Source organism: Podarcis liolepis (assembly GCF_965112155.1).
Source record: "Podarcis liolepis genome assembly, chromosome: 17".
NCBI classification, from domain to species: domain Eukaryota; kingdom Metazoa; phylum Chordata; class Lepidosauria; order Squamata; family Lacertidae; genus Podarcis; species Podarcis liolepis.
Window position 1 is genome coordinate 5,384,272 of NC_139571.1, and position 27,543 is coordinate 5,411,814.

General features: G+C 50.8%; 2 protein-coding genes across 3 annotated transcripts; one reads left to right on the plus strand and one right to left on the minus strand.

Moving 5' to 3' along the window:
- The first annotated feature begins 1,660 nt into the window (after nucleotides 1-1,660).
- Nucleotides 1,661-17,805, plus strand: PCSK1N (proprotein convertase subtilisin/kexin type 1 inhibitor). Its single transcript, XM_083483166.1, has 3 exons — nucleotides 1,661-1,888; nucleotides 7,330-7,925; nucleotides 16,945-17,805. Exons 1-3 carry the CDS (start codon nucleotides 1,676-1,678, stop codon nucleotides 17,204-17,206), a joined length of 1,071 nt encoding a protein of 356 aa, XP_083339292.1. The 5' UTR covers nucleotides 1,661-1,675; the 3' UTR covers nucleotides 17,207-17,805.
- A 1,210-nt stretch (nucleotides 17,806-19,015) lies between these two features.
- On the minus strand, nucleotides 19,016-27,191 carry LOC310696969 (LHFPL tetraspan subfamily member 5 protein-like). Of its 2 annotated transcripts, XM_083483207.1 has the most exons (3): nucleotides 25,945-27,188; nucleotides 22,513-22,755; nucleotides 19,016-19,151 (listed from the first exon to the last, which is right to left on the minus strand). In XM_083483207.1, exons 1-3 carry the CDS (start codon nucleotides 26,375-26,377, stop codon nucleotides 19,123-19,125), a joined length of 705 nt encoding a protein of 234 aa, XP_083339333.1. In that variant the 5' UTR covers nucleotides 26,378-27,188; the 3' UTR covers nucleotides 19,016-19,122. The 2 variants fall into 2 exon arrangements, with proteins under 2 accessions (XP_083339333.1, XP_083339332.1); XM_083483206.1 differs by lacking the exon at nucleotides 19,016-19,151 and having other exon boundaries at nucleotides 22,062-22,755; nucleotides 25,945-27,191.
- Nucleotides 27,192-27,543: the final 352 nt, after the last annotated feature.

Sequence of the window (27,543 nt, forward strand, 5' to 3'; positions counted from 1 at the left end):
GAAGAACATACGCAGCAGGCACTGATTGGAAACGACAACAACAGCGGCAAGAGTATTGTTAGCCCAGAAATGGAAGCAAGAAGAAATTCCGATGAAAGAAGAATGGCAGACAAAATCAATGGACTACGCAGAATTGGATAAAATGACAGGAAAGATTCGAAACCTGCGGGACCAGAGATTCACAGAAGATTGGAAGAAGTTTACGAATTATTTGAAGAGCAACTGTAATCAACAAATTACGTTAGTAGGACTACAAGGAGTTTTGTAAGGAGAAATAGATGAAATGTTGCAAAGTAGAAAAATAATAGAGATATTAGTTATGAGATTTAAATGTAATAGGGAAAGTAAGAAATGTATATTAAGTGATTAGATTGGAAAATTTTCAGATGTGATTGATGGCAGTAAAAAAAATTGTATAAGATGGACAAGTACGTTTAATTACTGTTGAAAATGATATGTTAAGAAACTAATAAAAATTTATATATATAAAAATGGAAACGAAGCAGAATATCCATCCCAAAGCTTTTGCAGATAAGTACAAATAGCATTGAAAGTGGAATTGTGACTAACCACAAGATGCACAAATCACCATGAATGCAGAAATAGCCTTTTAGAGTTGGCTGGTATCTTAAAGGGGACAACATATTGGATGAGAAAAGCTGCCTGGCCACAAAACTCACTGGATGTTCCTTGGATCATCAGCATTATCTACATCTCAGGGTTGCTGTGAATATAATATGGGGTGTCCCTAACCCACCCTTTGTGGGTGCCGTGGGTGCTAAAACATTTTAAAAAGTAAAGGAAAAGGAGATAGGCTAAATGGGCACTGGAAGGAAAAAGAGAGCATGAAAGGGGAATATAATGAGGGTTGGAAGGTTGGAAGCAGGAGGTGAAAATAAAAGAGGTTCCTGGACACTTTCCCCTTCATTTAAGTTCTCTCTGAGTAAGTGGCAGGGTGAATGCACTCTACACATGCTCAGAAACATTTGGTTAGCATTGCTCTATCTATGCCAGAGAACTGCAAAGTGCCCTGTGCTCTTTGGATAAATTCAATAAATTGATTTTAAATTTAATTTAATGAATTTAATAAATAACTAATATAAAATTAAATAATAATGCACCCCTTTTCATGCCAAGCAGGCCAAAAGTGAGTTCTGTCTGAAATTAAACTCCACAGAGAGTGGGGTGGAGCTGGGGAGAGAGAAAGAGAGAGAGAGAGATTAACAGTATGACTCCCTTCAGGAAAAAGGTTTGTTCTTTAAAAATAATAATAAAACAAAACAAAGCCACACCTTTCTACACAGTCACGGAGGCTGTGCAGATCGCTTGGCGCTGAAAGGGATGCACTTTGCACGCGCTCCGGGGCACCGCCTTCCTCGTGGTGCCCCCTGTCCTTGGCCGGTGAAATCGGAGGCGGAGGTACCGGCGTGGCCGTGCTTCTCCTCCCCCCGCACCCCGCCAAGGGTGCCAACTTCGATAAAATATTGGGTGGGGGGCAGGTAAGCCTCGCCTCGAATCATAAGACGTGGCGCACACAAAACCATTTGAAGGAGACAATGCCCATTAACTTTGGGGTGGGGCTCAGATATTTTATGCGGGGGCCGAAGGCACCTCGCCCTCCCCCCGCTGGCTCCTTACATGCCCCCCGCTGTCCTTGAGCCCCGGGCGCGGAGCGATGGGCAGAGGCGGAGCCCGGCGGCGAGGCGGAGCTCCGGCTCTTGTCTGGCGCCGCCGCCGCCTCCTCTGGCGCAGTCCGGGCTCGGCTCCGTCGCTCGCTTGCTGTCGCCGCCGCCGCCGTCTGGGCAGCCTCGGCCTCCCGTCCAACCCAGAGGGAGCGATGGGCCCAGCGCTGCTGCTCGCGCTGCTCTCGGGCCTCGGAGCCGCCAAGGTAGGCGATTCGAACCCAGAACCGGCGCCGGAGCATCAGTCCGCCGGGCGGGCAGGATGACCGGGGGGACGCGAGCCACTTGCGGGATGGGCGAGCATCCGCGGAGGGGGCGAGGGATCGGATATCGCGCGTGACGGGTGCCGGGTTATCTGGGGACTCCACACCCAGAGGACACGTAGACGAGCCCCTGGCCCTGCGGCTTGGCTTCCTTGCTGGAGAGATCCAGAACCATTGGGCTGGATGGTTCTGTGGCACCTTTCTGTGGCGCACCTGCTTTTCTGCCTCTGCGCAGCCAGCCGCGCTCTGGAGGGCGCGCATCTGATTTCTGTAGACGACTGAATAGTCGTCGTTGGCAGCCCAGGGAGAAAGGAGTCGCGGGGGGACGGGGGACTCAGGAGCCCAATTAATGGGGCACTGTGGGGTTGGCGGGGGGTGTGTGTGTGGATGAGGAGCGTTCTTCATCTAAATGATGGTGATCTGGAATAAGGATGCTCTCCAAACTGTGCAGGACATCTGGCAATCTGCGTGTGTTTCTGTGTTGGAAAGCAAAAAACAGCCAGTCATTTGTGCATCTTTTTCACCCGCCGATCCAAAAAAACAGAAAGGCGCTCGTGTGTGTGTTTCTGCGTGTGCTTGTGACTCATGCCTGTTCCCTCTGTGAGCAACTGGGGGCTTTTGTGGGTGGAAAGGTAAAGGATGCGTTACGAATTCAGCTCCATCGTTTCCAAGAATTACGCACAGCAGAAGAAGAGTGTGCATGTGTGCAAAGGGCCGAGCGAGTGCTGGGGGGCGTTGCTGTGTACAAAGTGTGGGTGCGCGGGACTAAGGATGAGCTAAGGGTGTGGGGCTTTTGTGGAAAGGGTGTGACGGGTGCAAGCCAAATTGCGGGGTGTGTCTGTGTGTGTGATATCCGAGTGGGCAGATCAGTGGCGTAGCGTGGGGGGTGCAGGGGGGGCCGGCGGCATCGGGCGCAACAGCTGGGGAGGGCGCTCGCACTCGCAGCTCTCTAGTGGAAGAGACTCGAGTGCTAAAATCCACGGGTTAGGGGGCGCAAATTACTTGCCTTGCCCCGGGTGCTGACAACGCACGCTACGCCACTGGGGCAGATGGGCCGCAAAAGAAGTACACCGTTATTTTTGCACCTGTTATCCATCTGTACAAGACGGAGTGTGTTTGTGTGTGTTTGTGTGTAAAAGGAGGTGCAAAGTGAGGGGGTACTGAAATACATGCTGTGTACTATTCGTTTAAAAAAATAATTCAGGGCATGTATTTTGGGGCGTTTTATTGAACAAAATTCATATACTAATTGATTGTCAATAGAGCAGCTCCCTTGCTGCTATACGAGTTACAGAACAATAAAACCAGCATTAAAATCAAAACATTTTTAAAAATGCCAATAAAAGACAAGAGTTAAAAGCAGGAATGAAAACATATATCAAAGAATAATTAAAATCTGCAATAAACTGGAAACATATTAAGGCACAATTTTCATCGATGGGCTTTTATGTCCATGGCCTGTCTGCTGTGCGCTGCCAGCCATCTCAGCTGTAGGAGTCTTGACTCCTTATTAAGGGGCAGGGGTAGTTTGAACAAAGCCAGAGGCAGATTGGATGTTGCTGGGCTTTTGCACATATGTAGAATGTGTGTTTGAGGTGGGAGAGGCTGAAGGGAGCCCCCCTTAGCTCAGGAGAGCCTCACAACCACCAAAGTGATTTCTCAGTGTACCAGGCTTCCCAGCATCCATCCTCCTGGTGGTTGTGACTAACTCTGCAGGAAGACTGCGGAGGACCGTCCACTGTGACACATCCTCAAGGGCTTCTGTGCACATCCTTGCAGAGATGCCCGGCCTTAGTCTGGCCCATCTGCCTCCTCTACTGGCAGATCCCCCTTGCCCCCATTTCCAGAGGGTCTTTCAGCTCCTGAATCTTGATTACGGCTCAAGTAAATTTCTCCATTTGGGTAGGCGTTAGTCAGCGGAAGTTTGGTTACTGGTCCCCAGATGTGAGATGGGCGCATGGTGCAAATTGATATGTTAATAATAACAATGATGTTAATCATTATTAATGATTAGTAATGCCCTGAAATTTAGCTGCTGTTAGTTACGTAGATATGGCTTATATATGAAGGGCATGTGGTGATTTGCAATAACCAATTTGCAATTGGGAAAAGAGTGTGGCTGGTATAGATCGTATTTGTGTGTATTGGGCTAGTAGGTCAGAACTTGGAAACAGGCTTCTGGTACACACACACACACACACACACACAAATTCAGCCTTTGTTGTTCTGTCTTCATCAAAGCCTTTTTACCAATGTGAAGAAAAATAGAAAAATGGATGTGATTGTAACCAATTATACCACCTGGAGATGCAGAAATATAAACACCTACATCTACAAAGGGAGAAGCAAAATGCCATACTATGGCAGTCAAGAGGCAAAATAGTTTATTGTGACGTGAGCTTTTCAGTCCCTACAACTGGTCCTGCGAATATCTACTGCCTCACCAGAAAATCTGCCTCACCAGAAAACCATCTCATTTTCTGTCCTTTAGCTGTTTCAGAATTATTGCACGTCCCACAAATCTGACAAAAATCCAGAGTGAAACCAAGAAGAAAAATCTGGAAAGAGTCTAATAGAAGGGGCTCAGGCATAGTCTAGTTTTCTGGCTTGGCTTTTTTTTATTATTTTTATTTTTTTAAGTCTATCTCATGTTCTTCTAGACGTCAGAGCAGGAAATGTGCAGGCAGTTTTCGGCTCAATGACTCACTCAAAATTAAATCTGCCTCTGCTTTGTAGTATTCACCCCCACGCCTCCCCTAGCCATGAGGTTGACTGAGTAATGCTTGATAATTCAGCATGCAGTGCTACTTCTGGTTGCGAATGGGATCTGTTCCAGAGGCCCGTTCGCAACATGAAAAGCTCACAATCTGAAGTGCTGTATCTGCGCAGGTGCACGGCGTGATTTGGCACTTGTGCACATGCGCAAAGCATGATTTTGTGCAATAATAATAATAATAATAATAATAATAATAATAATAATAATAATTTATTATTTATACCCCGCCCACCTGGGCAGCTTCCAACAAAGTATGAAAATACAGTGGTCTGTGGGGTTTTTTAATGTATTTTTATTAAAGATTTTCTTGATTTACAAAGGTATGTGCAAAGTCTCTCATATTTTTGTTTTCCACGTAACAACTTTTTTTTTTTACAAATCAGTTTCATTTGTTGAGACATTAGGAAGAATAGGGGGAAAGAGGTGTGTGGGGGGGGGAAATATGAGTGGGGGTGGGGTCGGGTGGTGAATACAGTCGTCTGTTAAACATTAAAAGCTTCCCTAAACAGGGCTGCCTTCAGATGCGCGTGCTGCGCATGTGCGAGCGGCGAAACCCGGAAGTAACCCTTTCCGGTACTTCCGGGTCGCCGCAGGACGCAACCTGAAAATATGTAACATGAAGCAAACATAACATGAGGTATGACTGTAGTTGCGCCTAAACACCAGGGCTGATCCAAGATGTTTTGCTGCTGGAAGCAGAACAGCAAATGACACCTGCACCTCCAAAAGTCAAGGTGCATCGTGAGCAAGACTGACTGAGTTAGAATCGTAGAATTGTGGAGCTGGAAGGAACCCTGAGGGTCATCTAGCCCAACCCCCAGCAAAGCAGGAATCTCAACTAAAGCATCCCTGACAGATGGCCATCCAGCCTCTCATTGAAAACCGCCAAGGCCGCCATCCAAGGGAGACCATTCCACCACTGAACAGCTCTTTCTGTCAGAAAGTTCTTCCTAATGTTTCGTTGGAATCTCCTTTCTTGTAACTTGAATCCATTGGTTTGGGTCCTGCCCTCTGGAGCAGGAGAAAATAAGCTCGTGATTGTGGCACCTGAGGCATAAAATCCCACAAATTCATTTCCCTGGGAGTCAAAAAAATGCAACGACAATATATTCAATAACCATTTGCTGTTCTTTTGGGACACTCAGAATGATCTTCCTGCGGCGGTTACCTCATGTCCTGCCAGGACCTTGTTGGTATCGTTTCAAAGGCTAAGCACTTCCCCTTGCTAAAACCAATAAGGTCACATCCACATAATATATTTAAAGCACGTGGCTTCCCCCAGAGGACCTTGGGAACAAGCTTGTTAAGGGTACTGGGAATGGTAGCGCCATGTGGGATAAACTAGTTTCCAGAATTGCTTGGGGAAAACCAGGACTGTCAAAACCATTGTAAATTTGCTTTAAATGTATGGTGTGGATGTGACCCAAGATGTAAAAGTGCTTTGTTTTTGGTCGAATTGTGCCCTTTACCATTTTTGTTTTCACTTTAATTCTTAAGTTACTTTAAACATATCAAATGGCTTTTTCGTACTTCGCTGTTGTTGTAAACAAAATCAGCCCTTCTTCCCTTATGGGGTATCCAAGAGCCCATATGGAGTCCTTAAGTGGGTTCCCTATCGGTAGGAGAAAATAACAGAGGCCAACCAGAGAATATTGAGAAGCAAAGCAGCTAGTAAGCCTGATCTTTATTGATCTGTTGCTACAGGGTGCTCCCCTCACACGCAGGAGGATTGAGGAGGACCCAGAATATAGGTGTGCCTGCCCTATATTTAAATTCCCTTTCCTGGAGCTCAAGACCACCCCTCCATACATCATACATACATCACAGAAGGGGTGTAACCCAAGACCACCACCCACAAACATCATACCTACATCACAGAAAAGGCAGTTTACAACAGAAATTTGAATGTTGTTGTTTTTCCTGTCTGCCAGGTTATCTGATAATGCCTTTCCTGGTAGTCTGGCCATTCCTTTGAGATGGTGATTACCCAATTGCTGAGACAATGGGAAGGTTCCCTCACCCCCTCCCTCCTTGTAGAGAAAACATTTGGTCAGTTTGGGAGTCAAAATGGTTTCAGGACGGTCTTCCTGTGCTGCTCCAGACATGTGGTCCACATATCTATGTACATGCTTGGTTGCTACATTAATGAACATTTATTATATGGTAGTACCTCTGGATGCGAACAGGATCCGTTCCGGAGCCCCGTTTGCATCCAGAAGTGAACGCAACCCGCAACTGTGCGTGCGCGGGTTGTGATTTGCCGCTTCTGCGCATGCGCATGACGTCACTTTGACCATCTGCGCATGCACGAGCGGCGAAACCCGGAAGTAACACGCTCTGTTACTTCCGGGTCGCTGCAGCTCACAACCTGAAAATACTTATCCCGAAGCTACTTCAACCCGAGGTATGACTGTATATACAAGACTTTACATTTTTTTATTACACTGTTCCATATTGATGTATGATGGCCCACACCACGAAATGCCCAGCGACTGGCTTGCTGTGGGGCAGAGGTGGTACCGTGTCCCCCTCCCTGCGATTGCTGCCAGCCTGACTTCTGACCTTTCCTTAAAATTCAGTTTGCAATCTTTCCCCCTGTTTCTTACAGCCTCTCCCCAGCACAGGGGGCTCCCGTGGAGGGCTGAACCACAACTTACCTGGGGGAGCCCGAAGGGTTCGGCGGGAGCTGCAGGGAGTGCCCTACGAGGCGGTCGAGACTGCATTGGCCAATGAGGTGTATTACCCCGAACTCGTCCGGCTGGCAGCGCTGGAGAGAGCCATGTCGTCCCCTGGTGGTCAGCTGCAGGAAGAGCACCTTGCCCAAGCCTTAGAGAGAGCCATGGCCTCCTCCGGGAACCAACTGCAAGATGACCGCTTGGCCCAGGCGCTAGAGAGAGCGGTGGCACCGGCCGGGAACCAGTTCCAACCAGACGAACGCTTGGCCCTGGCTCTGCAGCGCCTCCTTCAGGACGGGCATCGCCGGGACCAGGAGTCTGCCTATCTAGCCAATCTGCTCAGGCTTTGGGAAGAAGCAAAGGGGGCCCCGTTGTACCCAGAGTATGATGAGACCGGCTTAGCAGGCAACTCCTTCCCACCTCAAACACAGCGAAATCGCCACTGGGTCCCAGAAGGAGGATTTGAACCCCAAGAGGAGCTGGGAGGGGAGGAAGAACCCACTGGGGAGATGGACCCAGAGATGCTGAGGTAGCTGGAATGGGGTCCCATTTCTGAGCTAGGGCTTAGCCCCAGAACCTGTTTGGAATGTCATTCTCAGCTGTGTAACACAGGAAGCAATAAAGAAGGGAGTGCCGATGACATAGCTGTCAACTTTCCCCTTTTTTAAAGGGAAATCCCCTTATTCCGAATAGGATTCCTCGCAAGAAAAGGGGAAAGTTGACAGCTATGGCCTATGAGCATGTGCAGAATGCCCACACATCGTCCTCCATTGCAGAATAAACTCAGGCTGCCTTCACACACCTCTCTTTATATAGAATATATAATTAAAATAACAAGATAGTACATTCGAGGAAGCAGTTAATGGAACAGGAAGTGGTACATAAGAAATTTAAGTGGCAGTTTATATTTTCACCAGAATCAAGCAGTAAAGCGTTTTCCTGGTTTCAGGTGTGGGGCTATGTCTGCGTGACTATCTCCACTTTTTTTTTTAACCATGCATATAGAAAAGTAGCTTGTCGTGGAGAAGAGTTCACCCAGCCCTCTCCCTGGCAAGCTCTTTGTCCAAATGCAGGGAGTTTGTTTTGCAAGAGTAACTCGTTCAGCAATGCAAACCCTCACCTGAAATGGTGTAATCCAGCAATGACGTTCCATAAAACTATGATATATAGCAATATAGGACGTGGGTGGCGCTGTGTGTTAAACCACAGAGCCTAGGACTTGCCGATCAGAAGGTTGGCAGTTCGAATCCCGTTGACGGGGTGAGTGCCCGTTGCTCGGTCCCAGCTCCTGCCAACCTAGCAGTTCAAAAGCATGTCAAAATGCAAGTAGATAAATAGGTACCGCTCTGGCGGGAAGGTAAACGGCATTTCCGTGCGCTGCCCTGGTTCGCCAGAAGCGGCTTAGTCATGCTGGCCACATGACCCGGAAGCTGTACACCGGCTCCCTCGACCAATAAAGCGAGATGAGCGCCGCAACCCCAGAGTCGGCCACGACTGGACCTAATGGTCAGGGATCCCTTTACCTTTACCTATATAGCATTATAGACTGTCTGGGTTGCATCCAGTGCTGTCCTTCCATTTGTGAAAGGCTAGTTGATGCAGCAGAGGCACCTTCTGTTAGTGCAAAAGAGAGGGAGGAATTTCTCCTTTCTCCTACAGCTTCCTGCACTGCCTTCCATGCTATTCCACAGGAACTGAGCATATTTTGTGTGTGTGTGTGTGTGTGTGTGTGTGTGTGCGTGCGCGCAGAGATCTGGAGAAGGATGGCAGGAGGAGTAGTAGACATTGTCTGCTCTCCATGCCCCCTGGATCAAGGAGCCCTTTGGAAGGACAGGGCTGAGTCCAAGTACTTGCATTTCTCTGTTTGCTACCCTAAGGGAACCTTTTCCCACATCGACTTGGCTGGTGAGGAAAGCTTGTCTTATCAGCTGTAGAACCGCAGTGAGCCACAAAGTATTGTGGGACACACACAATGGGAGATGGTCACTGCGGGGGCAAGCTGTTTTCCCTGGAAGACTGTACACCAGTATTGATATTGTCAGTAAGAAATCTTGGATAAGCTTTCAACTTATCTAAGAAGTCATTATCCTAGTGTATGGAGAAGAGGAAGACTAATTCAAGGAAGAGAAAAATCCAGGTGTTACCTCTGGGGAATCTATTCCCCCCCCCCCAATTTTTTTTAATTGATTTTCCACATTACGCTGCAATGAACTAAACACAAAGAAAAAATATTTCTTCAAATACCTAATTCTCATTGATAACTGACTTCCTCAAATCCCCTCTAACTGAATTTCATTATATCACCTGTATAGCAGTTCTCCAAATTCATATTTCTACTGTTATTAACTCCTTTCATTTACTAATCTCTTCTCCTTTATTAATTTTCAAATCCTTGGTATTTACTACCACATATTTTATTCTACCCCTAAGCCTATTTATCATTTCCAAGAATTTTCTATTTAATTTATATCACAATATTTAGCTAAATATTCTTTAAATTTCTGCCAATTCTCTTGTGTCTCCTCTTCTTTCTTGTCGCGGATCCTTCCAGTCAGGTTGGCCAGCTCCAAAAAATCCAACATCTTCATCTGCCATTCTTCTATTGTTGGTATTTCTTGCTGTCAGAGCTGCTTGAAGATCCTAGCTCACAGAGGATCACGCTAGCCAGCGATCATTAAGTAAAAGTCTTTATTGAATTACAGTTTCCATTCTCACGCTGCTGCGCGCAACTCTACGTCTAGTAGCTAGATCGGCGAAGCTCCGTCTGAGTCTCCGCCCCGTGTGCACCAACTTAATATCCTAGCCTTGCTCCACCTTTTCCGCCTGACTGTCCTCCTCTGGGTCCCTCTACCCCCCGGGGCTTCTTCCTTCCGGGATTCTTCTGACGCTGACCCGGACCCTCCTGCCTCCTTGCGCCGGGCTTTAGGACCTGGTTCCCTTTCGGGGCTGCTTACTGCTCCGCCTTCCTCTGCATTTGAACTTGGCGCGCGCGCCCAACCTTCCACTTTCCTCTTAACCGTTTCTTCGCTCCCCGATGGAGGTGTGGCCACTCCTGACTCATGCCCTCCCTCCTGTGGTGAGCTGCCAGCGCTTCCCCCCTGGCTCCCTTCCTCTTCCCTGCTTCCTGGCGGTGACGCTGGTCCCGATTTCCAGCTGCTCCCCCCTGAGTCCCCTCTGGCTCTATCTTCCTGGGGTGCCCCCCTAGACTCCCCCCTTGCCCTGGCCACTGGTGCTCCTTTCTGTGAATCCTCTGATTCACTGGAAAGACTAGGAGATCTCGGGTCGTCGTCATCACTCATCTTTTCTTCTGCCTCCTCCCCTTCGCTCTCTGTTTCCTCCCTTGCCCGTGCCTCTGCTCCTAAACCCCTGACATCCATCCCCCCCTCGAAGCCCCCCATTCCCCCCTCCCCTCCTTCCGGTGCTGGAGCTGGGGGCTGCTGTTGCAAAGGGACGAACGTCGGATATCGGTCGCTTCCCGTGGCGGGCCTCCATCTGAACTCTCCCGGGTCTTCCTCCCTGCTCTCGTCGACGACGGTCACCTCCGCTTCCATCTCTGTGCCGCCGTGCTCGAAACCAGGGTCGTCCCCGAAAATGTCCATGTCCGTCTCTCCCTCACTTCCTCCTGGCGGCGTTGCTCGTCCTGAGCATTCCAGCCACTTTCTGCGGAACTGCTCCTCTGGCCTATCGTCCCACCAATACGAGGGTTCTGAGGCAGATCCCGAGGGTGACCCCTCCGGGGAACGGACGTCTCGTGTCGGTTCCTCGTCCGAGTCGAACCCCCGGAACGTGCTGGCCGAAAGCGTGGGCGTGAAAAGCCAGTCGTCGAAAAAGTCTGCTGGCATAGGTCTATGTGGGAAGAGGGCATGAAACTCGTCTTTGAGCAGAGGTTCGTCTAAGGCGTAGCCCGGCACCCAGCTGTTCGCACTGGCCGGGGTGCCCTCCTTGGCGAGAAAGTATTCTACCCCCTCTTCCCCCCATCTGGAGTCCAAAATCTCCGTGACTTCGTTGATGCGCTTCTTCTGTGCCACTCCCGCGTGCCCTGTTCTGTCTCTGGCCGGACTCGGCGCCGTTCCGGGTTCCTGGAACCTGTGCGGTGCCTTGTAGGGAGTGAGCACCGATCTGTGGAATACCGGATGCATTCTGGAACCCTCCGGAAGTGCCAGTCTGAAAGCTACCGGGTTGACCTGCTCTTCGACTTGGTAGGGCCCCAGTTGTTTATGCCCTAGTTTCTTCTTGGCCAACGACCTGGCCGGCACTGCGTGGGCTGCTAACCAAACCCAGTCTCCCACGTGGAGCTCTTCTCCAACCCTTCTGTGCTTGTCTGCTTGTACCTTGTATGCGTGCTTGGCCAGCTCCAGGTGGCGCCTCAGCTGATCGTGGACTTCCTGCAGCTCCGACGCGAACGCATCTGCTGTCTGCGGCTCCCCCTCCCCCATTCTTTCCAGTCCCGGGAAGGTTCTGGGGTGCCTCCCGTTGTTGGCGAAGAACGGCGTGACCCCCGTGGACACGTGCTTCGTGTTGTTGTAGGCGAACTCGGCAAGCGGCAGGTAATCCACCCACGTCGCAGGCTGTTGATTTGCATAACATCTCAGGTACTGCTGCATGATGGCATTGACCCGCTCCGCTTGCCCGTTGGTCTGCGGGTGTCTCGCCGACGCCAGGTTGATCTTGACGTTCAGGAAGCCCATCAGCTTCTGCCAGAAATTCGAGATGAACTGCCGCCCCCGGTCGGACAGAATAGACCGTGGCAGACCGTGAACCTTGAACACGTGGTCTATGAACAGTTTGGCGGTTTGCTCCGCCGTGGCCACCTTAGCACACGGAATGAAATGCGCCATCTTGGAAAACAGGTCCACCACCACCAGCACTGCCGTCTTGCCCCTTGAGCTGGGCAGATCCGTGACAAAGTCCAGGGCCACCCTTTCCCAAGGTTCGACCGGAGTTTGCAGCGGTTCCAACAGTCCGGCCGGCGGTTTGTGCACTGGTTTGGCCCTCTGGCAGGTGTCACACCTCGCCACGTAGTCTGCGACCTCCCCTCTCATTCCAGGCCACCAGAAATCCCTGGCTACTAATTCCACCGTCTTCTCCTTGCCAAAGTGCCCGGCCGTGGGCGCGTCGTGCAGCTGCTGCAGCACCTTGGCTCGAAGTTCGTCTCCCGGCACGTAGATGGCCCCTTTACGGATGAGCAATCCATCTCTTAGCTGGAAACCGTCGGCCGCTGCCTTGCCCCTTTGCACCTCTGCCATCTTTGCTTGTGCGAAGGAGTCCCCCTGCAACGCTCGTCGCACCGCCTCTAGGTCCACGGTCGCCGCGGCGCACGCCCACACTGTTGGTGCGAAGATGTGCATGGCGGCCGCTGGTGTTGCGTCCTCCAGATACTGTGGCTTACGGGAGAGAGCGTCTGCCATGATGTTGGTGTCCCCCGGGACATACTCTATTCGGAAGTCGAAGTTCGCAAAGAACTCAGCCCAACGTATCTGCCTCTGGTTCAGGAACTGTGCCGTGCGCCAGTGCTCTAGATTCTTGTGGTCCGTGCAAACCTGCACCGTGTGCTTGGCGCCGATCAGAAAGTGCCTCCACGCCTTGAACGCTGCGTGAATGGCCAGCAACTCCCTGTCCCATATGGTGTAGTTCTGCTCGGACTTGCTGAGCTTCCTGGAGTAAAACGCTCCCGGTCGCCACACCCCCTGCGGGTCTTTCTGCAGCAGGACCGCCCCCACGGCTCTGTCCGAGGCGTCTGTCTCCACCCTCATCGGCTTGCTGGGGTTGACATGAAGCAGCTGCTCTTCCGACGCGAAGAGACGCTTGAGTGCCTGAAAGGACTGCTCCGCCTGCTCTGTCCAAATGAACTTCTTTTTCTTGGAGCTAAGCGTGTCAGTGATGGCCGCCGTCTGCATCGCGAAGCCCTTGATAAACTTGCGATAGAAGTTCGCAAAGCCGACAAACCGTTGGACCTCCTTCCGGTTGCGCGGGCTCTTCCAATCCAACACCGCTCGAACCTTGGCGCTGTCCATGGCGAGCCCCTTGTCAGACAGCTTGTAGCCCAGAAAATCCACCTCCGGCACGTCAAATTGGCACTTCTCCAGCTTGGCGTAGAGCCTATGTTGCTTTAGCCTGCTCAGCACTTCCTTGACGTGTTTGTCATGCTCCTGCTGCGACTCCGAAAAGATCAGGATGTCATCTAAGAAACAGACGCACGTCTTGTAGAGAAGTCCCGCCAACACGTGATGCATAAATGCTTGAAAAACGTGGGAGCCATTTTGCAATCCAAAAGGCATAACTCTATATTCGTAGGTCCCCAGTGGCGTGAACATGGCTGTCTTCCACTCATCACCCTCCCGCATGCGAATGAGGTTGTACGCCCCCCGCAGGTCCAACTTGGTGAACACTCTGCCCTTCCGTACCTTTGCGAGGAGGTCGTCAATTCGGGGCATGGGGAAGTCCGATGGCCTAGTCACACTGTTCAAAATCCTGTAATCCACTACGAGTCTCTTTTGGGGCGTGTCCCGCTTCTTAACAAAGAATACGGGACTGCCCCCCACTGCCTTGGACTCCCGGATGAAGCCGCGCTGCAAATTATGATCAATGAACTCCTTGAGTTCTTGCAGTTCGTCCTCTGACATGGAATACAGTTTCCCTTTAGGCAGCGCCGCCCCCGGCAGCAGGTCAATTTTGCAGTCATATGGTCTGTGAGGGGGTAGCCTGTCTGCCTCCTTCTCGCAGAAAACTTCCAAAAATTCAGCGTACTTGTGGGGAATCGCTTGCAGCGTGCCTAGCAGCAGCTGTGACTCCTCTTCCTCTCCTTCCTGCCTGGGCACGATGCAGTGTTCAGCACAAAAGGAAGAGCCGAAGGTCAGCTGCCTCTGGTACCAAGCCATCGTTGGGCTGTGCTTGTCCAGCCAACTCATGCCCAATACAATGGGCGTGTCAGATAGTTGAGTGACGTTGAAGCTGATGATTTCTCTGTGATTCCCAAGTCGCATCACCATTGGTGGCGTCTGCTTCACCACTTGCCCCCCGAGCAGCTCCCTGCCATCCACCGTGACAACCTGCAGGGGCAGTGTGGCCGGCAGCAACTGCACAGCGTGCCTGTCGACAAAGTCCTGCCCTATAAAGTCCGCATTGCTGCCTGAGTCAATGGTGATTGGCACGTCCATGGTGATTCCATTGGGCAGCTGGAGAGATGCTGTGAGCCTCACTACTGGTTTGGGCGGGAGGGGGTTCACGGGCTGTAAAATCTCTGGGGACTGCGTCACTAACACGTCTGGCTGGGCCCCAGTGCCTCTTCCTCCAGCCAGACTGCGTCGTTTCCCTGCTGTGGTCCTCCTTGCTGCGTTGCTGCAGTCACCATTGCTGAGGCTGCAGTGAGCTTGTGGGGCCTCTGGGGACACTCTTTTGCCATATGCCCTGGCTCCTCACAGACGTAACACTTCCTGTTCCCTCTAGGAGGCTTCGCTTTCACTGCTGCCGGTGCTAGGGCTCTGGTTGCTGACTGAGCCCTTGCACCTCCAACCTCCATAGGTTCGGCTCCTCCTCCTGGCGGAGGCGTGGATTGCGCCCGCGCTGCTTCTCTGGGAAGGAAGGAGGGGCCCCCGGCTGGTTCGCGCCCTCCACGCCCTTCGTCCCTGCTCCACGGACGTCCTTCCAGCCTCACCCCCACTGCCAGTGCCCTCTGAACGACCTCCTGGGTGGTTCGGGGTCTCTCCCCCCTCGCGATCTCATCTTTAATCGAGTTGTGCAGCCCCTCCCAAAAGAGGTCTCTTACAGGAGCCGAATCTCTGTCCCATTCCAGGGCACTGACCAAGGCGAAAAAGCGGGCATGATACTGCCTGACGCTGGCCCTCCCTTGTCTCAGCCCATGCACCTCCTTCCGTGCAAGATCCACGTCAATACTTGATAAAAAACACCCATCCATCGCTTTAATAAAGGCATCTGCATTCTGGAGCGCCGGATCCTTATCTCTCCATAAATTGCGTAGCCATGCTTTCGCATCCCCATGCAAATGGGACATGATGAACCCCACTCTCTCTTGTTCATCTCTAAAGTCTTTATGCAGCAGTTGCAGTGCGCACAGTACGTCGGCTCTAAAGTTGGGATACTGTTGCAGGTTCCCATCGAAGTGAGAGACCAGCCCGCCTGTCCGTCTCGCCAACCCAATTCCCTCCTGCCGGGGTGTCTGCTTTGTCAGCACGTCTAACCTGACCTGGAGATCCCTGCAGGCGGCAGCTGCCTCCTCCTCTCTCTTCCTGGATGCGAGAGCCTCGGCGTTCAGTTGTGCCACTGCGTTTCTGAGTTCCTCTATCTGCTGCTCAGCCGTCATGTCGTCTGCCGTTCGTGAGCTCGCTAGTAGGCACCTGTTTCTCTCCCCTCCTCGAGGCTGTAGATGCCCACAAGAGGGAGACGGAGCTTACTGTCAGAGCTGCTTGAAGATCCTAGCTCACAGAGGATCACGCTAGCCAGCGATCATTAAGTAAAAGTCTTTATTGAATTACAGTTTCCATTCTCACGCTGCTGCGCGCAACTCTACGTCTAGTAGCTAGATCGGCGAAGCTCCGTCTGAGTCTCCGCCCCGTGTGCACCAACTTAATATCCTAGCCTTGCTCCACCTTTTCCGCCTGACTGTCCTCCTCTGGGTCCCTCTACCCCCCGGGGCTTCTTCCTTCCGGGATTCTTCTGACGCTGACCCGGACCCTCCTGCCTCCTTGCGCCGGGCTTTAGGACCTGGTTCCCTTTCGGGGCTGCTTACTGCGCCGCCTTCCTCTGCATTTGAACTTGGCGCGCGCGCCCAACCTTCCACTTTCCTCTTAACCGTTTCTTCGCTCCCCGATGGAGGTGTGGCCACTCCTGACTCATGCCCTCCCTCCTGTGGTGAGCTGCCAGCGCTTCCCCCCTGGCTCCCTTCCTCTTCCCTGCTTCCTGGCGGTGACGCTGGTCCCGATTTCCAGCTGCTCCCCCCTGAGTCCCCTCTGGCTCTATCTTCCTGGGGTGCCCCCCTAGACTCCCCCCTTGCCCTGGCCACTGGTGCTCCTTTCTGTGAATCCTCTGATTCACTGGAAAGACTAGGAGATCTCGGGTCGTCGTCATCACTCATCTTTTCTTCTGCCTCCTCCCCTTCGCTCTCTGTTTCCTCCCTTGCCCGTGCCTCTGCTCCTAAACCCCTGACACTTGCGATTTCCAGTTTTTGGCTAATAAAAGTCTTGCCGCTGTAGTGGCATACAAAACCAGTCCAACATCTTTTGGGGGGCATTTCCAGTCCTAGTACCTCTGGGAAATCTAAAAGAGCAGACCCCATACTAACCAATCCATGTCTGGGCATCATTGGGTTCTGTCAACAAAAGTGGGGTTTAGTGGGCAAGGCGACTATGGGAGGGTATACTTGTATGCCATCAGAAATTGCAACTTCAGTCTCCAGCCTTTTTGGGGGAGAGGGGAAATGGCAGGCAACTTTATGAGTCAAGGCCTTTCCTTGGCTCCCACAAAGGATTGTGGGAAAAGGCGGAGAGGGCTCCTTCGTCCGACTCACCTCTTTCTCTTGCTCTTCTTTGCAGATACCTGGTTGGCCGGATCCTGGCAGGAGCAGGCAACCTGACCCCCCAGCGTTTCCCAGCGCCTCCCCGGCGCCTGCGGCGTGCCATCTTTGACGGAGGGGACCTACCCGAGCCCCCCAATCTTCTGCGGGTCAAACGACTAGGTGGGGAGGCCGGGGGGGAGCCCCAGCTGCAACGGGTCAAGCGGACAGAAGGGGAAGGGGCCGGCGGGAGGAGGGGGGTTTCTGGGGGGATGCAGAGGCTTCGGTATCTGCCTGAATAGGAGGAATTGGCATAAAAAAGATTGGGGGAGCCACCTCGCCCCTGCCCCCCACCTCTCTGGCAGTCTCTGGATGTCAGTGGACTGTGACACCTCGTGTTTGTTCCTGCCTCTTTTCTGCCTTGTGACCCCAAATTACTGAGGAGGAAGGGGGAGAGCCTTTCACTGGGCTCCCCAAATCCCAGTTCTGTTATTGTATGGGGAGGGGCTCTTTTCCCCGCTAACCTTCTGGGCGTCCTGATAGAAAGCTGCAGTTTGATGGTGATCATCTCTCCCATGTCAAACGCAGAGCTGGGGGCTATCTTGGCTAAAAAAATATTTAAAAGTGGCTCAAATAACCCCCACCCCCCTGATTTTCCTTCTGCCTTAATAGTCCCATTACCTCAACCCTGTCTCTCATCCCTTGCTCCTCCCTTGGCCCACCAGAGTTTCCCCCTGCTTGTGTATGTCCGGTTTGTAAGATGCCTTGTGTTCACCCACATTCACGTTACACAAAGACATATGCGCCCTCTTGCTGATTTGTCGCCCTGTTTGATCCTGCTTGTGGCCAGAGTTTTTGGTGTTGATGAATTAATAAAGAGCCCACCAGGTATTTTAATGTAGCGCTGACGTCATTGGTGTCATCTTCTCAAACCTTTTTCAAATACCCTTCACTCTGTTGAACTATGGAGCCCAGAGGTTCAGGTCTCAACGCCCTTGGGAACTTTTTACAGGACAGGCTTGAGGCAACTCAAAACCTTTGTCCAGTCTCAAGTTTCTCATCTGTAAAACAGGTAAAATATTTACCGCTTTGGAGGGTTCCAGTGAGAATGAATAAGATAAATGATTTTCAAAGCCTATGAAAACAGCTATAAAGGTAAAAGTAAAGGGACCCCTGACCATTAGGTCCAGTTGTGGCCGACTCTGGGGTTGCGGCGCTCATCTCGCTTTATTGACCGAGGGAGCCGGCATACAGCTTCTGGGTCATGTGGCCAGCATGACTAAGCCACTTCTGGCAAACCAGAGCAGTGCACAGAAACACCGTTTACCTTCCCGCCAGAGCGGTACCTATTTATCTACTTACACTTTGACGTGCTTTCGAACTGCTAGGTTGGCAGGAGCAGGGACCAAGCAACGGGAGCGGGGATTCGAACCGCCGACCTTCTGATGAGCAAGCCCTAGGCTCTGTGGTTTAACCCACAGCGCCACCTGCATCCCTTTTGAAAACAGCTATAGAAATAACTAATAACCAAGGATGTCTGGAAACATCCTGTCCTGTGTTTGTCACAACCAGTACTGTTTGTTCTCCTGCAGTTTGGCTCCCACTGAAACCTCCCTTGTTCATTTCGCTGTCCGCTATTGCCCAAAACTGAAAAAATTAATTACACAACTGACGGCATAATTGCATAATTAATTTCAGTGGAATAAAAAAAAAATCAAAAACTATGCAGAAAATAAGGTTGATGGTTCACACAATGATCAGGTACTAAAAAAACGGGTGGACTTCAACATAGTGCTAAATGGAGAGAGAGAGAGAGAGAGAGAGAGAGCGCGCATGGGTGGGTGTGTCTAACAAGATCTACTTGGGTTTCCCCACCCACCCTCCAGAGAAGATTTAGCTGGTGGGATGGAAGTCCTGTTGCACCAACAGACCTTGTTCAGCAAATGCAGCAACTTCGTTGAATCCCACCCACTGATAGAAAAGACATATTTGCTCACACGATTTCCGTTCCTGACTTGGACAAACATGCAACCTGCAGCAATTTCTGCTTCTGTTTCAGTTTCCAGCGGAATTCTCCAACATCCCTACTAATAACGCATCACAATGTAGCATTTTTTAAAATAAAAAATATCTTTATTGCAACAGCTAGGCACAGCAAGAAAAGGGTTCTGTTGTGGCGAGCGACCGACTCTGAAGGATGTCCGTTGGGGAGGTGAGATCAGTCCGGAGTCAGTGCTGAAGTCACACCTGTGTGCATACAGGGAATGGGAAGAAAAAGACCTGGAAAGACACTGATCTTCTCGTGGTTCTGCCTAAGCAAGACATTTGCTCTCCAAAGGAGAGCCCCAATTCCCCCACCCCACCCCACCAACACATTTTATTCCTGCATTTCAGGGGGTTGGTCTAGATGACCCTCAGGTTCCCTCTTCTAAGTCTACAATTCTTTGATGTACTGGTCAGAGAATAGTTCATGCCCTCATCTGTCCTGCGTTCCTTGTGCTACTGACTGGAGCAAGTCGCTTCATCCTGCAACAAATGAATGACTTTTGGAGTCCATTCCGGCTCTACAGTTCTACGATCCCATAACCTTCCCTCTGAACTCAGGCAGACACCATCATAGGTGGCATTGTGGCACATGCCCTGTGAGCATATTTGGGTATGGAGGCCTTGGCTAGTGTCACATTGGCTAATGTCCTGAAGGAGCATCTCTACCATAGCTGTCAACTTTTCCCTTTTCTTGCGAGGAATCCTATTTGGAATAAGGGAATTTCCCTTTAAAAAAGGGAAGCGTTGACAGCTATGATCTCCACCCCCATCATTCTGCCCGGACGCTGAGGTCCAGTGCCGTGGGCCTTCTAGCGGTTCCCTCACTGCGAGAAGCAAAGCTACAGGGAACCAGGCAGAGGGCCTTCTCGGTAGTGGCGCCCGCCTTGTGGAATGCCCTCCCACCAGATGTCAAAGAGAACAACAACTACCAGACTTTTAGAAGACATCTGAAGGCAGCCCTGTTCAGGGAAGTTTTTAATGTTTGACATTTTAATGTATTTTTAATCTTTGTTGGAAGCCACCTAGAGTGGCTGGGGAGACCCACCAGATGGGTGGGGTACAATTAATAAAATATTATTATTATCATCACATTCCAGCATACCAAATTTCATCTGCCTCTATTTTATAGGATACTAGGATTGTTATTATTTTTTCCTAGGTTTTTAGGTTTTTTAAATAAATATAAAACAGTGTCACCACCACTATTTTAAAGGCATTTTTTAAGGACAAACTTCATACATCCAGGGTTGGGTTTTTTTGGTTATTTTTTAATTAAGTGTTTCTCCCATGCTGGGGTTCAGGGTTACAAGTATTGAGGGAGGAGATGTGAGCAGTTGCCCAGCAAGGAATTAATGGTTCTCTCATTTCCTCCCTATAAAGGTTTTCTGCATGTTCTAAGTCTATGTAACTCTCAGGCTGACCTTGACTTCAGACACAGAGTCAGGCTGCATACAAACCACAAGTGTAAAGCACATGACTTGCCCCAAAGAATCCTAGGAGCTATAGGTTTTTTCCCAAAAAAATATTCTGGGAAGTGTAGCTCTGTAAGGGCAAACTATACCCCGCCAGGAGTCTTTGGGGGAAGCTGTCTGTTTAAAATTTATTTGTGTGTATGCAGCTGCAGTTAGTCGATTTATTTTTCCAGCGTGGAGAGGTAGCTTACAGATTTTCTGCTTCAGGAACCAAACTGAGCAGAGCCTTCTCTGTGCTTGGTGGTGAATATCCTGTGGCTCTAATGCCAGGCCTGAGATCCTGAGACATATCTCATGTGGGGCTTGGCAGGGTCAGAGAAAATACACACCTTCTTGGATCAGGCATCAAGTTACAACCAAGATGGGGGTATTGACTACAAGCGGACCTCCTGCCCTTTGTGCCCCAAGCCACACAGACCTCTAGCATGAGCAGTGATGTGGTGTGGGTTGCCAGTGGCCGGTGCAAGGCAAGTATCCTCAGTAAAAGGTACCCCTGCCCGTACGGGCCAGTCGTGTCCGTCTCTAGGGTTGTGCGCCCATCTCACTTACGAGGCCGGGGGCCAGAGCTGTCCGGAGACACTTCTGGGTCACGTGGCCAGCATGACGAAGCTGCTCTGGCGAGCCAGCACCAGCGCAGCACACAGAAACGCCGTTTACCTTCCCGCTATAAAGCGGTACCTATTTATCTACTTGCACTTAGGGGTGCTTTCGAACTGCTAGGTGGGCAGGAGCTGGGACCGAAAGACGGGAGCTCACCCCGCCACGGGGAATTGAACCGCGACCATGCGATCGGCAAGTCCCAGGCACTGAGGTTTTACCCACAGCGCCACCCGCGTCCCTTAGTACCATCCACCAATAGGTTGGAAAAAAGAGGCAATAGCTCCGCGACCTACCCAAGTGGCAGCTGCAGCACCCTGTGAGCGTTTAGCAGGGTGGAAAGCAAGACAAAGGAAAGCAAGACAGGGGATTGGTATCTTTCTAAAGCCTTGCAACCGGCCATCACCCAAATCTGCTCCTCAGTCTGCCCATGCAAACACAGTTAGCCTTGGTGAAGACCTGACGTTTTCATCCCCCCAAAATTTTTTGATTTGAGTTTCCATTGAAATGAGGCTGCATTTTAATTTTAATGTTTTAATGTTGTGTTTTAATCTTGCTTTTAAGTTGTATTTCAATCAACTTGTTTTTATATGGGTGTTAGCAGCCCTGAGCCCGGTCTTGGCTGGGGAGGGCAGGGTATAAATAAAATTTATTTTTTTTAAATTATTATTATTATTATTATTATTATTATTATTATTATTATTATTATTATTATTATTATTCTGTGTGAGAAGGGCACACTGTCTATTTATTATTACTTTTATTTTATTTTTAAATGTGCCCCTAAGAATTTTGAGCCCAGGGCAACCGCCACCCCCCCCCGTGCCCCCCCATGCTATGCCACTGAGAGTGGGTTCTGTATACTCTATACTTTTCCCCTATAAGCAGTTGAAATTGTACAAAAAAAGCAATACGGGCAAATCTGCAACTCACAGAGTGGCTGGGGAAACCCAGCCATCTGGGTGGTGTATAAATAAATTATTATTATTATCATCGTCATCATCATCATCACAGAATCCCATTTTGGGTGGTGGTGGCAGTAGTGAGGCAACGGAGTTCTTTACACTGAAACCTAGATAGTGCTTCGAAAAACACCGGAACTGGGTATGAGGAGAAAATGGTGCCTCCTCTACCGCCTTCCCATCCCCCCCCCCACCCCACTTTGGTGGCAGCAGAAAACCCAGAGTCCTTAATCCCAGCTTGTGGCAGAAAGCAAGAGACTTATGCACACATACACATTAGCAGAAGCATCGCCACCAGTTTTATTTGTGTGGTTTGGAGGAAAGGGAGGGGCTTCAGAGGTTCCTGGAAGACTGGGCTTCTTTGCTGCAGCCTCCAGCCCCCTCCACCTTTCCCCCATTTCAGATGCATCCTTGTGTCTCATTGGCCGTTGCTAGGCAGCAGCTGACATTCCTGCCAGCCTCGCATCTGAGCATCTGCTGGCTCCCATCCTTGCCCAGAATAACGGGGATGGGGGCTATTCTGCTGCTTACCTCTTCCTCCCGAGGGTGGCGCATAGCCTGCTGGTAGCAGAGCATCCTGCCGGTTCCCCAAGACGAAAGCCAGGGTGGCCAGTACCAGGGCATCGGCTATGCCCAGCAAGGCAAGGGTAAAGGCCCAGTGTATTGTGCAGGCACCCAGGGTGTAGCTCCTGGCCCGAGGCCCACAAAGAGCCCTGACTTCAGGGGCTCCCCAGCCATCTGGGAAAACCAGGCAGCCAAGAGCCTGACAAGTTGCTGTGAGACAGAGAGAGACAGAGTTAATAAAGTTGATGTCCTTACACATAGGACCCACGTACCTACGGGTCCGCCTCTCCTGGTATGCCCCGCAGATGACCTTAAGGTCCACAAATGACAACATTTGGGAGGTCTCAAGTCGCAAGGTGGTTAGATTGGTCTCAACTAGGGCCAGGGCCTTTTCAGTACTGGCCCCGACATGGTGGAACGCTCTGTCTCTAGAGACTAGGGCCCTGCAGGACTTGACATCTTTCCGCAGGGCCTGCAGGACAGAGCTGTTCCGCCTGGCCTTTGGTTTGGACCCTGTCTGACCCTTATGTTTCCCTCCCCTTATGGTTTTGATGTATGGGCTACTTTTAAAATGAGGCTGCGTTTTAAATTGCATTTTAACCTGTATTTTAAATTGGTTCCCCCCCCCTTATGTTTTTACTGTAATTTTACTGGTGTTAGCTGCCCTGAGCCTGGCTCTGGCCAGGGGGGGCAGGGTATAAATAAAATATTATTATTATTATTACACATACACCTCCATAGGATGATAATCTACTGATTCCCACCCCCAATCTTGATGCTTAACCCATAGCCTTGGGACCTACTTTCCCCAAGCTAGCTCCAGAGGGGGGAAAGATTGGGCTTTTGCCAGGACCCTGAAGACCAGCAGAGGTCCACTGCCCCCACAGTACTATAATTCTCACTTTGCTCAGCATGTTCTAGAACAGGCATGTCCAACTTCCAAGAGACTGTGATCTACTCCCAGTACAAAAAAATGGCAGTGATTGTTATGTACTGAGTTGAATAGGATCCAAATGGCAGCAGTTTGATTGGTCCTAGACAATAGAATTCAGAATGCAGCAGTCTGATTGGTCCTAGAACAATAGGATCCAAAATGCAGCAGTTTGATTGGTCCTAGAACAATAGGATCCAAAATGCAGCAGTTTGATTGGTCCTAGAACAATAGGCTTCAGAATGCAGCAGTCTGATTGGTCCTAGAGGAATAGGATCCAGAATGCAGCAGTCTGATTGGTCCACAGGAGCCACCCAATCCAGCTCCAGGTGGAAGGGAATCCACAACCTGATTGGCCTACAGGAGAATCCCGGAATTAGCCAATCACGTGGGGCCCATTGTGTAAATAATGTATATAAAGCAGACATTCTGGGGGAACTTCTATTCCTCCTCACCACTATGTGCTGAATAAAGAGCATGAAATCCACAGCGCCACCCGCGGGAGCTCAAAGAGGGGCACTATGTCTGACGGACCTTAGCATTCTGGAGCCAGCACTGTTCTCTCCCCCTACTCCAATCCTGGGGGGGTGCAGGAGAGGACCCCATCCTTTGCCCCAAACATTTTGGTACTTGAGGGGGAAATCTGAATGATGCCACCCTCCTGCTAATTTATAAGGGGCACAATCCACCAGGAAGTTGTCTTGCAGAAGCCTCATTGAAATGGATAGGAGCAGCACAAGAGCACTACAAGGGAACTCTAGCCCTCAGTCAGGGCTCTGTGTATACTGCAGTTGAGCAGGAACATGGCAAAAGCACAGAATACGGTAATGGGTACAGAATTCAGTTTTCCAAGAAAAGTAGCTTTTACTCTTTACAGCAGGTTTCTGGCCCTTAGGGCAGCAAAAGATATGCTGGAAGGAGTGCAGGCAGCATCTGCAGAAATCTCAAACGATGGATGGTTAAATTGGATCTGGAGTCCTGCATAACTCCTTGCCCCTCCCCCATGGCTAGCAAAACCAGAAGAAGAAATTGTTCAGAAACAGAGACAATTGCAGACTAAATTATGCAAAAGAAGAGAATTATGCAAATTTGCTCAACTTGCATAGTTCATAGGAAAATCTCTGCTGAGTCAGAACAAAGGCTTGCCAAGGTGGCTGACCGGGTGTTTTTTGGAAGCCCAAAGCAGAGCATGAAGGCAATAGATCTCTCCAGCTGTGGCTCCACTGTTGTCCCTCAATGGGCAGGTATTCAAAATACCAATGACTGGTATTCGGAAAGGTGTTGATGGTACCTCTAATAATGGAGGAAGCATATGGCCATCATGAATAGTAGCCGTCCGCCCTGTCCATTGGCCTTGCTGCCTAAGAGTTGAGAAGCCAATGGCATCTAGAGGGTCGCCCGTTCTAAAACAGATACATTTTGGTGGTCATGGTAGGACAACCTATTTAAGGTTTCTTATCTGTCTCACTTCCACTTCCATATTGGCCTGACCAAACATGAGAATAGCTCTGTCTTCCTTGTAAGCCCCTCTTCATCTGATATTTAGAGCTGATGTGTCTCTGATAGTGGAAGTAATACTACATGCTCACCATGTCTAGAAGCCCCTGAGAGTCTTCTCCTCCATGAATTTGTCCAGCCCACTTCAAGTCAGTGGCCATCACAAAGCCTTGGGGGATTGAATGCCACAGTTTAACTGTGTGTTGTGTAAAGAAGGACTTTCTCTTATCTGTCCCCATTCTGCTTAAGCCGATGACTCTGAGTTCTAGATTTATAAGATGCAGAAAATACCAGAATCCGGGATCCCCCAATAAGACTGAACATAGGGGCAGATTCTGGGCAGATAAAAGGAAGGAGCCCACAGCTCAAAGACCTTGTTGGTAAAGGCTAGGCAACCCACAGTCAAGGGTAGCAGGCAAGATTTATTCTCACCGCAGGTGAGTATTGGGGGACCCCACTTAGGTGGGGAGTAAAACCAGACTCCTGCTTATTGAGAATCAAGCCTAGCTGTGGGTGCACAGCCTCATCTTGGATTGGGTCTGTTGGTCACACCAGCACGTGACTCACATTGTTGTTTGCCTTCTAAATATGTTACCAAACAATCACATGGCTGGTTTCTGCAGGATATGACCCCAGGTGAACAGGTGTGTGTGTGTGTGTGTGTGTGTGTGTGTGTGTGTGTGTGTGTGTGTGTTTGGCAGTAGAAGAGACTCCCACAAGAGGCAGTGGAATTTCCTTCCTTGGAGGTTTTTAAGCAGAGGGTGGATGGCCATCTGTCATGGATTCCTGCATTTCAGGGGGTTGAACCAGATGACTCCTGGATCCCTTCCAAATCAAAGATTCTTTGATTCTATGAACTTATTGCCCTCCCACCCATTCCTTTCTAAAAGTAGGTAGCCCAGGCCTGCCTGCTCTCATCGCACTCAGGAAAGCTGCCATTTGCTCCCACCGAGAGGCACCTTCTCTCTCACCTGCTGAAAGCTGCTGCCAGGCACACACCTTGTAGACAGTCCCTGGGCTGCAGACCCAGAAGAGGCCCAAGGAAGCCACACTGCCCATCACCAGGACCAGGGCCATCAGGACAAAGACCGCGGCTGCCTTGAAGGATGGGATCGGGGTGAGGGTGACCAGTGACCCCTCGCACTGGAGGGTGCCATCCCGCTCCTTGCAGACTTGGTAGAGGCCGAAGGAGCCCACGGCGCTGACGCTGGGGTCAAAAAGGACCCCGGAGGGGGGCAGCTGGTAGGTGAGCGGCGCTGTCTGCACCCACGCCGGCTGGATCAGGACCACGACCTCCAGGACGCCAAAGCAGAGGGTGCAGCCAGCCCAGAGAGCGCCCACTGCCCTGGCATTGCGCACAAAGTCCGTCTGGTAGAGCGCAGCTGCTTCTCGGGCTGCCAGCATGGCTCAGCCCTCTTTCAAGGGGTCTGCCCGCCCTCTTGCACCCGGGCAACCTCCACGAGGGAGCAGCTTTCCAGAGAAGGATACAGTGGGGAAGGGGGGGTCGCCGTGTCCCTTTTGCGCCGCAATCCAGCGTGCGCCCGGTTCCTCCGGCTGCGGATGCCCTGCTTTCGTTTTCAGCTCTTGGCTCCTCTCCTCCTCTGGGCAAATTTCTGCATTCCTCGGCTCCTGCAGCTGCAGCTTTCCCTGTCGCTGGTTCCAGGCTCCCTCTGGGGCGAGGGAGGGCTGCTCGGCTCGCTTCCTCCGCAGTCTCTCTGCATTCCTCTGCTGGGGCTGCTACCTTCCTTCCTTCCCCGAGATTGGCTACCTTCCTTTGCGGGGCGCCGAGGGAGGGAGATGCCGCTCTCCGGCTCTTCCCATCCTCATTCCACAAACCCGGATTTATTTCCTCCAGCGACGGAGGCAAAAGCAGCTGCCACTTGGCCCGGCGCCCAGGTTGACTTGGCCGCCTCGTCCTCGCCTCCCTAGCTCGGTCGCTCAGCAAGGATGCTCCGCGCTCCCTCCACCTGCCCAGGGCGAACTCCCACACGGCGAGGATGGAGGCACGCTTTCATTTCCTGGCTTGGAAAAACAAGAAGCGATGCTTTGGGGCTGGGAAGGAAGAGGGCTCAGAATAGCTGTCCCTTTCCTCCAAAATGCACATCGGCTACAAAATGCGGGAATGCAGACAGACACTTCTCATGGTCCTCTGCAGACAAGGGATTCGCGTTTCCAGCAGGGGGCAGGCAGCACAGTAGATTTTTAAATATTATTATCGACCTATATACAACATATACCGTATATCCATACAGTGGTACCTCAGGTTAAGTACGTAATTCGTTCCTGAGGTCCATTCTTAACCTGAAACTGTTCTTAACCTGAAGCACCACTTTAGCTAATGGGGCCTCCTGCTGCCGCCGCGCCGCCAGAGCACGATTTCTGTTCTCATCCTGAAGCAAAGTTCTTAACCTGAGGTACTATTTATGGGTTAGCAGAGTCTGTAACCTGAAGTGTATGTAACCTGAAGCGTATGTAACCCGAGGTACCTCTGTATTGTCATAGATCTTGCTAGAGTCTGTTAGGTAAAGGTAAAGGTAAAGGTACCCCTGCCCGTTCGGGCCAGTCTTGCC